Source organism: Arachis stenosperma, chromosome 4, assembly GCF_014773155.1.
Source record: "Arachis stenosperma cultivar V10309 chromosome 4, arast.V10309.gnm1.PFL2, whole genome shotgun sequence".
NCBI classification, from domain to species: Eukaryota; Viridiplantae; Streptophyta; class Magnoliopsida; order Fabales; family Fabaceae; genus Arachis; species Arachis stenosperma.
Genome location: NC_080380.1, coordinates 88,977,655 through 88,991,002, shown reverse-complemented (window position 1 = coordinate 88,991,002; position 13,348 = coordinate 88,977,655). Strand labels below are relative to the sequence as shown.

Sequence of the window (13,348 nt, the reverse complement as noted above, 5' to 3'; positions counted from 1 at the left end):
TGCTTAGGCCAAAACAAATCAACCCTTCAAGAGAACATATGTAAGCATAAGGGCTAAAGCAATAGGAATTAATCCAACCCACAATTGTACTGAATTAAATTCAACAGAAGCTGAACCCTACAAATGGGGTTTATCAGTCACTGCGTTACCTCTTGTTTGTGACGTTCTTTTTTTTTATTGCGTGTTGGGGGGGAGGGAGTGACCTTTGGTTTTTTAATGTTTCGTTGGTGATGTTAAAGATTGGGAAAATACTAATAGAAGATAGAAGATAATACTTAAAACTATGTGGATAATTTTTTTAAAATAAATTACACTAAAAAAACGGTTATGACAAATTAATTATTAGAGAAGACAATTAATTACACAATTATTAAGCACTATTTTTTTAAATATTTATGATAGTTAAAAAGAACTAAATATTGCAAAAAATATATCATAATATAATTTTTTTTATTCATTTCAAAGTTTTTGATATCAATAAATTTGATTTTTTCCAAAGTTTAAGTAATTTTCACAATTTTTTTTATTTTTATTTTCTATTGATAAACAGAGAAAAAAATGACGGAAAATCACAGAAAAATAAAAAAATAAATAAATAATTAATCAATGAAAATTTTAGACAATATAAAAGAGATTAACATACAAATTAACAAAAATAAGTAAAAAAAATAATTAAGAATATATTTACTGTTTTATAAAAAAAATTGATCCTTCCTCTTAAATATGATACATATTAAAAGAAAAATTAATTATTGTTAATAATTTTAGTATTAAATGTTCTTTTTAAAAATTAAATCTTGCTAACAATTTTTTAAAGTAATTTTTCCTTTTTTCTTATATCTACCAGATGAATAACTTTTGTAACATAAAGAAGAAAGGTAAACTTTATCTAGATAATAATTGTTTATATGTACTCTAGAATAAAATTTCTAATTAACCCACAAAATGAAATATATGAATTATTTTCAAATACAAAATGAAATTTTAAAGTTTATCAAATTAAGATGACATTTGAAAACTTAAAATATCCCTTTTTCCAAAAATAAATTTTATAAATAAATTGAATTTTATGAGAACTAAAATTATAATTTAGTCTAAGAAAAATATATAGTTATAATAATGGTATAAGAATTAGGAATTAAAAAAAACAAACTGCATCAAAGAATATGATAAAAGAACCATGATAGTGTGAGATGTAGAAAGTCGTATAGTGAGTGGTTTTGATAGGAGGTCAAAATTATTAGTGATTTTCTAATGTTCGTCTTTATTTTCTATCACTTATACTTTTTTCCGAACATGAGAAGTAGTTGCAATCACTAAATTGTTAGTGATATTCTTGCTTCTTTTTACCCAAAGATAAAAGGTATCAAGGTAATAATGAGAAAAGCATGGGAAGCAAAACTTCATTTGATTCTGAGTAGTTAAGGAAACTGATAAAAGAATTATTGCCAATTTAGAATCAATCAAAACAACATATCAATTCGTTAGTTGCATAGTCCAAACCAACAATAAATCCTCATAATCAAATGTTAATTCAAAAGATAGTCACAATCAAAACACAATAACTGGGAGTTTGAATTCCCGGGTTATCTTCCCTAAGAATTGCAATGAAATGTTTAATTATTGGCTATGAGAGATTGGGGGTTGTGATGATAGCAATTGGCAAGAAATTAAAAGGCAAAAAGGTAACTTAACATGCAAGAAATTAAATGAAGGCAAGTAAAGGCGATGAAAATAGAATTTAAATACTAAAAGAGCTCTTGGTGAGGATTAGGTGATTAAGGCTTGCTATCCTAGTAGTGGACCACAAACATGGTAATTGTGTGTGAATTAATCCCAATTAGTCAACCCTACATCGAGGATAAGTCAAAAGGGTATAATTAACCTCAGTCCACAAGTCCTAGCCAACTCACTAATTAACTTAGTGAAAGGCTAGCGTTAGTGGAAACCAAGTTAATTAACAACCCTCACACAATGTGGAATGGACATCCACCACTCAAGTTCACCCAAACCACTCAATTTCTCAACCAAGAGTGAGAAAAACTATGTAAAAACTTAACGAAGCATTTTATCAAACACTTGGTGGGTATGGAAAGAAAGCATGGTAAATGAGAAGAATTAATAAATGTTACAACTACCAAGCAAGGAAAATAAACATAGCAACGCAATAAGGCAATAATGAAACATAAACATCAAATTTGCATTAAAGAAAATTAAAAGTAACAAGTGTGTTCATACAACTAAAATGAGCATAAAAGAGAAATTAACAAAGGAAACAAAGAGAGTAAAGGCAATAGAACAAGAAAATGTAAATGAAACTACAATTAAACAAGAATTAAAGAGAGAATAAAGATAAAAATCCTAATTCTAGAAAGAAGGGGGAGCTTCTATCTCTAGAAAAACTAACAAAAACATGTAAAAACCTAAACCTAAGTGCTCCCCCCTTCATTCCGCTTCAATTTGGCTTGAAATAACTTCAGAAATGAGTTGGGTTCGTTTTTGGGGCCCAGAAATCGCCCCCAGCGATTTTCAGTTAATGAGCTCACGTGCCAGGACCTGTGCGGACGCACACAAATTGTGTGCACTGTAGCAAATTATATATCAGTTAATGAGCTCACTTGCTATTTTCTGACCTATGCGTGTGCACAAATTGTATGCGTACGCACACTTCAACTTAGTCCACTGTAGCAAATTATATATCATTTCGAAACCCCGGACGTTAGCTTTCCAATGCCGCTGAAACCGCCTCATTTGGACCTCTGTAGCTCAAGTTATGATCATTTTAGTATCGAGATGTCAGGGCTGGCAGCTTTACAAATCCTTCATTTCTTGAATTCTCCCATTTTGCATGCTTTCCTTCCACTTCTTCAATCCATACTTGCCTTATAAGCCTGAAATTACTCAACAAACATATCAAGACATCAAATGGAATTAAAGTGAATAAAATTTAGCAATAATAAAGCTTAAAAAGCATGTTTTCACTTTCAAGCACAATTTAGGGAGAAATTATGAAACTATGCTATTTCAATGAATAAATGCAAGAAAAGTCAATGAAATCCACCTAATTAAAGCAATTAAATACCATGAAATGTGGATTCATCACATCCCCACACTTAAACAATAGCATGTCCTCATGCTATACCAAAAGAAGATAAGAAGGGGAATCAACAATTATTCAATGTAACTATCTATATGCAATGTACCTATATATGTATGTAACTATTATACCTTATACTATTTCACTATCTATATATATTTAATTAGTCCAAGTAAATCAATTACCAAGAAAGCATTTATATACAACCAAGGGCTAAAGCAATTAGAACCAAATTCTATTCACAATTGAATTGAGTCATAAAAGAATTTTAACCAAACTTGCAAGATAAGCAAAGATCATAGCTGGAGATATGGAATTGAGTGATTGAACCCTCACCGGATATGTGTATGCACTATAGTCACTCAAGTATTTAGGGTCAATTAACTCAATTCTCCTCTAATCATGCTTTCTAAAGTTTGTTCTTCATCTAACCAATCAACACAAATTTAATGTACATATGCAAAAATCATGAACTCTTTTTAAGGTTGTAATGGAGCTAAGGTTAAAGGTAAGGATGTATATATGGCAAGGTGAGCTTGCATTTGAATCTTTGATTAGCCTAACTTCTCACTAACACATATATACTCTATACAATTCTAATATCAAGCTTAGCTACCCATGATTTCACTTTTACAAATACACACACTCATGCATCAAATTCGATCACATATGCATTGATTATTATTGAATTTTTCATTGGGGTAATTTTGTCCCCTTTTTATGATTTCTTTTTCTTTTCTTTTCTTTTATTTATCAAGAACATAATTTATACTAATCAATGCATATTGTTTCTATAATATTACATATGTAATATGGAAACGGGAAATTGCGGCGCTTTTTGGAGTGATTTGCAGCGGTTTTAAGCCGCCGCAAAACGGGATTCCAGCGGTTCGTTAAGCGTCGCCTATTAGGGAGTGGTTATATGATTTAGCGGCGGTTCTAAGGAACCGCGGGCACAACCGCTGCAAATCAGATAATTGATTTTGCAGCGGTTTTGAAACCGCCACTATTTGGTCAATGGATTTAAAAAAACTACGACGGTTTTAAAACCGCCGCAAAACTGTGAGGTTTTTAAAAAAAATGCAAGGTTTTAAACCGCCGCAATTTCATACATGTGCTTTAAAAAAATGACTAATTACAATTGTTTAGGCCATTTTTGATTAACTTTGTCACGTTATCAATACTTCAAAGCCACACATAAAAACCTTATTATAGACTACACCAAAGAAGAAAGAAGCCTTAGACTTTCAATATTCATAGAATTTGATCAACTTGTGATATGTATGACTGGATGCTATAAACATTTATGGTTGATTAGCAATTTAGCATTGTGCATTCCATTGAATAAATATCTTCTTACATTGGGTTTATGATTAGTATCCTCAATTAAATTAATGCCACTACCTACGTGTTATTGTCATGTCTGTTGGAGTGGGTTAAAAACTAGCTAACCTAACACTTTGAAGCAAGAGAAAGATTCTAATCTTTTATTCATGAGGAATGTATAGTGTAAACAGATCAGCTAATGAAAGAGAAAACATTAGCTTCAATTCAAATAAATTGGATAAGCTTTTAGTATTTGTGGATTGTGAGGCAGGCCTGTGCTAGTTCCGATCTCTGAGAGTAATATATAACTAGTAGATAATACCTTGAAAACTGAATCAATTGAGTAATTATCTCCAAGCCTAGGATCCACCAGTTCTTTAAGACCTTTAGGATCTGGTTGATCAAAAACTTGATGAAACTGCCACAAAAATCACCAGAAAAATTAGAAAAGAAGGAACATAAATATAATCTGAATTACTTGTGTAAAGCCACTAGGCCCTCTGATGTTATCAGCTTTCACACAAAAAAGAAGTAATGCATAGTAGGGTATCAAAATTCACCAAAGCTACAAGTCCCTTGATTTCAGCACCACCATTGATCATAGTTCTGCGAGAAATTATTTTGATGCTTTCATGTCCATCTTCTTTATTGCAGCTTTCTGTGTTATTAGAGAGAACTTCAGTGGAATTAGAAAAGATGGAAGGTAAAACAACTGCCAATCTATCCTAATTCTAACATATTTATAGTATATACAACTATAAAACAAATATGTAACCTTTCTGAAAAATCTTGTAATCAAATCTAACAACATAGAGATTACAAACCTTGCCATTCAGCTCTGCATAATAGATTTCTCCAAAACCACCTTGACCAATTTTGTTAGCCAAATTGAAGTTACTTGTGGCATGGGCCAGTTCTTCATATGAAAACTCTGCTGATTTTTCTATACTTGTGTTTACAAAGCTATCTGAGGCTTTATCTGAAAGAGGAATGATAAGTAAGAGTCACTCGACTGTTCATGTTCACCATTCTTGCATGATACACAACATAAATTGTACTGAAGCCATCAAGGAACTGGAAAGGAAACTATCTATAAGTAAAAGAGTTGTCAAACTATTTTTTTAACATTTGTTTTTTCAGATGTACAAACTAAGTATTTGACTCTCATTTTATATGGTAGCATCATAATTTTGGAATGTCAAGCCCATCAAATCATTAAAATTTTTAAGTACTTCCCCATGTTCAAATTAAAGGGCTATTTGAGGGAGTTTCAAACTTTGAACAAGTATGAAATATGTGCAAAATCCATACCTTCCCTAGCTCGAGTAGTGTTCCGACCGAAATATTCTGTTCTCAGTTTTTTCTTCTTCCTTCCGCAACATTTAATACAAACACAAAATGCTAATAACAGAAGTACTGCTACAACTCCAACAGATATTCCAGCAACAACCTTACCTGGTAAACCTGTTCTACAAGAACAAAATTGAGCAGAAAGTAGTACTATTACATTTTTCTTTTAGGATATCCTTACCCTGGATTGGGTATTGATATCAAATTCGAGTGTAAACAATTATCAATAAGACTACTTTCTTTTGATTGAGAATGGACAAACCTCCAGAGCTGAAAATGAAAATGACAATACATTCATAAAAATTAGCAGGTTATTAGAGAATTGCATGAACCCAATAAGGTTTGAACTTTAAAGAACAATACCTTCGGTGAAGAGGCGCATAGTTGCCGTTTTCATCTGGAAAGTGAAATGAAAAGAAAATATGAAGAATTTGTCTCAAGGTTTAAGTTCCTGATAAACTAATTTGAAACATACATTCATAACCATGATGCTAATTTTATTAATTATTATACTCTTGAATGCATTTAAGTTCAACTGCAAAAAGCCAAACTGCTTAGGAATTAGCATAGATATGAGGGACTACTCTAATTTCAGTTCTATCTATAAATGCACCATATGTCACAAATCTTAACATGTACATAATCCTCATGAATTTATATAAGACGACCTAAACATGGCATCGAAATCAGAAAGCGAACCTCTGCCGGGAATATAAACCAGACCACTCCCTTATCTGAAATTTACACCGGGGTTGTATTTCATCAACAACTCAGGATCAAGCTTTGTCTGGTTTGCAATTGACTGCAAAGAATCCTCAGGCTTAAGAGGGTATGTGATGAACAATCCATAATCTTTGCTAATATTACTGTCTCCACAAGAACAGTTTAACTGTCACATTAACCTTTCCACCGGCCAGAATAGCATCTTGTGAATAGCTGTTAGTGTTCTGCAGCCACTCTGCTGTGACCAAGTTGGAAAAAAGTCCCATTGGCAATGGCTGAGTAGTCGTCGCGAGTAACTAAGTACTGGAATGTGTGGCACAGAAACTCTCCATCTATAATGCAAATGTTAGAATTTTGTGTTAGAATCAAAGTTTTAACCTAATCAGTTCAAAGGCAGCAACACAAAAGTAGCAAATATTTTGCTGTATATACCTGTCCAGCAGCAATGAGAGCCAGCAAGGCCCACGATGTGTTTACAAGATGAGCCCTGTTGTTTTCAAGATTTGAATACACCTGAAAAACAGACATTGGGAGAAACATAAATATAACTCTCAGCCTTTAGATTCCTGAAAGTAATAGAGTATTCTAACTGAATGTTACTTAAAAACAAAATACAATACGTTATATCAAAATTTTATCAGTTTCATAAAATTCATCGTCTTATACTCCCCTTTCCTTCCTACACACTTCCCAGAGAGTTATAATCTCAGCAACTTCTTTATCGTGTTTATGCATGCACTACTCGGAAAAGACTCTCCCACAAGAAAATGCTTAGTAGTTTTAGGGATTTCTAAGAAGAAAAATAAATGATATTGGCATTTAGAAACAGTAAAATTAACCTTGTTTTGACAAGACAAATAACCCTCTCTCTAGCAACCATTTGAAAGCTGCTTAGACAGCAAAAATTCACAAGCTTTATGAATGGCTGGGGAATCACTATAACTCTTTCCAGAAGCAATCAACTCATTTATCCCAAACCATGTGGCATAGGTGAAGCAAACTCTCCATGAACCATACCTGTTAAGAAGATTTGAGTGGTTTAGAGGTCTACTAAACTAACAATAGTGCAGATTTTAATGAGTATATTATCTCAACACCCTCGTGGTGGAGAACAAGTTTATCAAGTGCCAGTAACATATCCAAGGAAATAACAAATCAATAAAATGTACAATACCTATGTCATTGCCAGTCAAGCAGCAAAATTAAAATTGAAAAGCAAACAAGACATACCATCAATGAAGCAAAGCAATTACTGGGTACAACAAATGAGCAAAACCAATTTCAAAGTACATAGAAAGAAAGTTAGGAGAATAGTGGAACAAAATAGAAGCAGAACAGATTCAAGAAAGGAAGAAGCAGAGTTACTCGTGAATCTGTCCCGGATTCGGCGACGGTTGTAACTGGTGGAGGCGCGTGCAATGGCGACCTCCTCTCCGTATTCGGCTCATCCCAGCGTCGGCTCTATCAGTGGTAGCAGCAGCAAACCCTAATGGCGACGGGAACAGGGTGCGACGGTGACGACCTTGACCCCAATCGATGGCGGCAGCGGCGGCGGCGGAGCAGGACGGTGCGAGAACGGACCTCCTCCTTCTCCCCTACGTTCATCGTCTTCTGCTTCTCCTTCACTCTTCGTCGTTCTTCTCCTTCGTGAGCGCGCGCACTCACTCTCTTTGCGAACTCTCTCTCTCTTCGGCTTCAGTGGCGACAACGGCAAGCTTAGTGGTGGCGGCGGTGGCAAGACGCGATGGTGAAGACCCGCGATGAGGACGACGACGGCGCTGGCTTCGCAGTGAGCTGATGCGGTCTTCCTCTCTCTTCGCGGTTCTGGCTTTCCGACGGCAGGGTAACGCGACGGCGGCGGCGAATCCAGCAGCACCAGCCCGGCTCCTTCCTCCCTTCCCTCTCCTTCTCCGTTTTTCCCTCTTTTCTCTTTAGGTTTCTTTCCCATTTTTTTTGGTGAAGCTGCTGAGTGTTGTTGTGTTTTTGGGAAGGGAGAGATTGAAATGTCACCAAAGAAGAGGTAGATTAGCCGCGGTTTTTTAAAATTCGTGATAAAACTAAATCAAATAGCTGCTCCTCTAGTGTTTACCACTGAAACTGTTGGAAAACCACCAGATAGCGACGGTTGTGAAAATAGCTGCTAATTGGCCGCCGCTATCTTCCGTTTTTGTGGTAGTGCATGAGTATGCATCCCAAATTTCCAAGATCTTTCAACAAGAATAAAACACATTTTCATCAACTCAAGTTTCCCACATCTTCCCCACACTTAAACATCACACACACTCACTAACTTAAGCTACTCAAAGATTCAAATAAAGGATATTTCATTGTTTTTCGCTTAAGGTTAATGATGTGGCAAAATAAAAAACAAAGGGGATTATCAAGGCTCAATGTGGCAAACAAGGGTAAATGCAATGGTAGGCTATTTGGGTTAAGTGAGCTATAATGAAGTAATGGCCTTCATCACATAATTGCATAGTCATACATTAAATAATTGATATATAAAATTAAACAAACTAAAGATTGTAATCATAAAGAAGAGCAACACACAAGAATGAAATAAGTGGTCAAATAATGTAACCACACAATAAGGCTCAAAAACTCACAAGTTGTATGTTCTTCAACTCAAAAACCATATTCCACAATGTATAAATCATGCAAGTTTCAATGAAAATTTTGAACTCAATTCAATTTGAATTTTCAATGCCCTTTATAAAAAGTAAGTTTCTTGGAAATTTCATTAAATTCACTAACACTTATTCTATATATGTATATAGTGTGATTAGATGAAAAAGTCAAAAATCCTAAGTCTAATTCCTACTTTCAATCAAATCAAAATAACAAATATATAGGAAATCAAACTAGGTGCAATCATCACATCATCCAAAATCACAATCATAGCTAAAAAAACTAAAAAGCGTATGTAAAAGCCAATATTGAGAGCAAAATGCCAAAATATGCATAACTATTATATAATACTAAGTTATGTACAAGCAAAATTAAAAAGTGCAATAAACTAATAAAGTGCAATAAACTAAGTAAAATGTTTCTTAAAAGATAAAATATATACCAAACAACTAAAAAGCATACAAAGAAAACTAAACTAAAAGTGTTCGGAAATGAAGCTTGTCACCCAAAATGCGCTGCTGACGTTGGACAACCTCCCCACACTTAAAATGTAGCACCGTCCTCAGTGCTTACGATCATGCGGAGTGGAAGGAGTCGCCGCTATCATCGGCTCTTCCGTCTGCTGGTGGGTCTCGGGCCTCCTCCGGCTCATGATGCTGGTCTTCCTCCTCCTCAAGTGAACAGAAGCTGAAAACTGAATCACCAGACAACATATATATGAAGTGAACAAATAATGTATATTTGAATGGAAGCATGCATGAGATTCAAGTTGAAAGCAAACAGAAGCAACCTCCAATCAAATAAATGAATCTAAGAAAGCTATCTTGCTTGTTTATCAAAAAATAAAAGAAGGAAAGAGCCTTGTTACTATGCACAAAGAGAAAGAAAACAGTCAAAAGTTAAAAGTTAATGTTAGTTAAAAAACAAAAAGAAAGTTAAAAGTTAAAAGTTAAAAGTTAAAAGTTATGTTAGTAAAAGGAAAATAATTAGTTGAAACAGAAAAGAAAGAAAAGATAGTCAAAAGTTATGTTAAGTAGAAGAAAAAATTAGTTGAAAAAGAAAAGAAAAGTCAAAAGTTATATGAAGAAAAAGAAAAAGTTGGTTGAAAAAGAAAACAAAAGTCAAAAGTCGTATAAAGAAAAAGGAAGAGTTAGTTGAAATCGAAAAAAGAAAAGCAAAAGTTATGTGCATAGCAAAAACATCCCTTAATTCTGAAAATTCCAACAATTTCCAAAACAAGCAAGTTCATGTTCAACTTCTCAACAATTCAAAATTCCAAAACAAGTGATGCACATGTATGTGTAGAGCACATAATCAAGTAATTATCAATCACAAGCAAAGTGGCATAAATTTAAGCAATTTGGTGTTGGCAAAATCAAAACATTGAGAAACAAGTTGATCAAGAAACATTCAAACACCAAATTCAATGAGGCATAAACGTCACAAGTTGAAACAAGAATTGAAAACCTCATGATCTAAGTGACTTAATGAAAGTTAGGCAAAAATAAAATGGATCAATTCAGCCACTTAGATTTAAAATCTTCAATCTTGTGAGTTTATGCAAAAGAGGCTCAAATTTTCCAAAGAATTTCAAGTTTAATGTCAATTTAAAAATTCACTTGAACTATTCAATGCATAGAAGTAAATTAACATCACAAGTAAGCAAGGAAAGTTAGAAGCATGACCAAAACTTGCAAGGAAGCTCAAGAGGAAATTTCCAAACCCATTTAGCAAACAAGATTCTATTGACACAGAAATCCGTCAAATAGAATCTTGTTGCACCAAAGAAGACAATGTCATTTAATGAAACAAGGTTAGAAAAAATCCTGCAGCATTTCAGCAGTAAGTTTGGCCTATTTTCCCACTTCAACCAATCAATTCAGATTCCATATGAATGCATTAACTAGTAAAAACACAAAGATCATATCTGAATTCATATGAACCAAACAAATAAGCCAATTATCCAGTAATAAAGCATGAACAAACAATTAAAACCAAACCAACAGCATCAAGCAACATTCTTTGAACCATGAACAAAAGTAATGGTTCAAAATTCAGCACCACAACAGATCAACAAAGAACAATGCAGCAGCACTCTTTTTGTTCGATTTCACAACCAATCACAAGCATTCATCATGAATTTGAACAACTAAGTATCTTGAGTCAAGCGATTGAGTTCAAATTGGAACAAAACAGCAACATAAACAACTTAAATTCATACATTAAGCAAAAATCCTCACTGCACAAGCAACCATTAACAATATCTAGCAACTGGTTCACTCCAAACAGCCATGAACAAAAGCACAGCAGCAAGAAACAACAGTAATTAATTCAGTCAGGATTCCTTCCATTGAATTCAATAACTACTCCACAAGAAAGCAATATGAATCCAAACAAATGCACCTAACTGAATCAAATGATTAGGTTCAAATTAAAACAAAAACTCAGCCTCAACCAGGCAGGACAAGGCAGCAATAAACCAATATACAGCAGCATCAAACCAGCCAAATTAGCACAGGGGCAAACCATACAGCAACCACAAACCAAGGAAAATCAATAAAACAGCAACATTTCCAAACACCAGCATTATTCCAAACAAAACTAAATCCACTAACCAGTCCATATTCTCTAACCACCTAATCAACTAAGCATATATAACTAACTAAATTAAACTAAACAGACTAACTAACAGATTAACCAAACAGAACTAAAATGAAAATGAGAAGAAAGGGAACCTGGGAAGCAGAATTGGACAGAGGAAGGGTAGGGATAGAAGATGGTGGATGATGGTGAGTGAACGGCCAGAGCAACCCAGCTGGCCTGGTGGTGGCGCTGCTTCAATAGCAGCGGCGGAGAGTTGACGCAGCAAAGAAACAGGGGAGAGGAGTTCTGGGCTTGGTGGAACAGGGGTGGTGTCGTCGCAATAGCTGGAACTCACCTCAGACGAAGAGAACAGGAGCTTGAACTTGCTCTGTTCTTCAACCCAGAAGGAACGAGAGAGACAAGGGTTGTGTCAGAAGGGGGTCGCGAAGAAGAGGACCTTGTGGTCTCTGGACCTGACAGCGACGGGAAGGATAGAGGGAGAAGAAGGAGGCTGCCGAGAGATGTTGGACGACGGTGAGGAGGACAGAGAGCACGCGGTGGGTTCTGGGCTCAGCAATTAGTGTGGCTGGCGGCGCTGGGCGGTGATTCGCGGAGGAAGGAGAAGAGGGTTGGGTCACCGTGGCTCGTCGATGGTGGAGGCTACGGTGGCTATGCCGGTCCGCGCAGGCTCGGTGGTTCTGGGCGGCGCTAGGGTACCGCGAAGAGGAGACAAGCGGGGAGGACAGAGAGGACGCGGTGGTGAGGCCGAGAGAGGGAGAGTGGAAGAAGAGAAGGGAAAGGGCGCGGCGGTCGCTGGCGGTTGCCGGCGGAGGTTGTGGTGATGGACGTTGATGGGTGATGGTGGTGGTGGATGTTGGAACAGAGAATGAGAGGAGAGGGATGAACGTTGGGGAATAGGAAAAGAGAAGGGAAGGAAGAGTAGGGGGATGCGGACGCACCAACAGTGCTGGTGCTCCCAGCAGAAGAGGATGAATTGGGGGTGCGAACGTTGTGAGCAGAGGGCGTGCATGAGAGTGTCTGTACGCATGTGCGTACGCACAGAGAGTGATTTTTTTTTTTTTTAAACAGAAATGCAGCCAACAATGCAAAATGAATATAAACAAAAAATTAATAAAAATATGTAACTATTTATATTAATTTTAAAATTAATCTAAAATTATATTTTTCAAATTAAAAATTATGGACTATTCAAAGTACTTGTAATATATACCAACAAAAATCTATTCAAAACTATTTTAACCATTTAAAAACTAATTAAAAAATATTTTAAATATGCAATTTAAATCAAAAGACAATTTAAACAAGATTACTAACTATTCACATATGCATTTTAAAACAAAAATTTATTAAGGCAAGCTAACAATCAAAAGACATATTTACAAACAAAAACAAGCAACCAATAAAAAATAATCTATTCACATATTCGCATATTAACAATAGCAAACAATATAACACCATTGCAATTCCCGCGCCAAATTTGATAAGAGAATTATTGCCGGTTTAGAATCAATCAAAACAATAGATCAATTCAGCATAATCCAAACCAGCAATGAATCCTCATAATCAAATGTTAATTCAAAAGATAGTCACAATCAAAACACAATAACCGGGAGTTTGAAT

The 13,348-nt window shown here is 35.1% G+C and overlaps 1 protein-coding gene across 4 annotated transcripts; it reads right to left on the bottom strand.

Moving 5' to 3' along the window:
- Positions 1-2,239: 2,239 nt before the first annotated feature.
- LOC130973714 (uncharacterized) lies at positions 2,240-12,770 on the bottom strand. Of its 4 annotated transcripts, XR_009084250.1 has the most exons (12): positions 11,860-12,770; positions 9,630-9,818; positions 7,336-7,513; positions 6,929-7,009; positions 6,676-6,828; positions 6,473-6,575; positions 6,137-6,170; positions 5,735-6,043; positions 5,248-5,402; positions 4,984-5,081; positions 4,746-4,841; positions 2,240-2,891 (listed from the first exon to the last, which is right to left on the bottom strand). XR_009084250.1 is itself a non-coding variant. In XM_057898350.1 (3 exons), the coding sequence occupies exon 3, from the start codon at positions 8,442-8,444 to the stop codon at positions 7,983-7,985; it is 462 nt and encodes a 153-aa protein (XP_057754333.1). In that variant the 5' UTR covers positions 8,445-8,703; positions 9,630-9,818; positions 11,860-12,770; the 3' UTR covers positions 7,819-7,982. The 4 variants fall into 4 exon arrangements, 1 of the variants encoding a protein (XP_057754333.1); XR_009084249.1 differs by having other exon boundaries at positions 6,473-6,828; XR_009084251.1 differs by having other exon boundaries at positions 5,735-5,887; positions 6,473-6,828.
- Between the last annotated feature and the right edge of the window lie 578 nt (positions 12,771-13,348).

Excerpts from the sequence above, each read along its gene's own strand:
- LOC130973714 (XM_057898350.1), bottom strand. The coding sequence starts at position 8,444 with ATGGGAAAGAAACCTAAAGAGAAAAGAGGGAAAAACGGAGAAGGAGAG.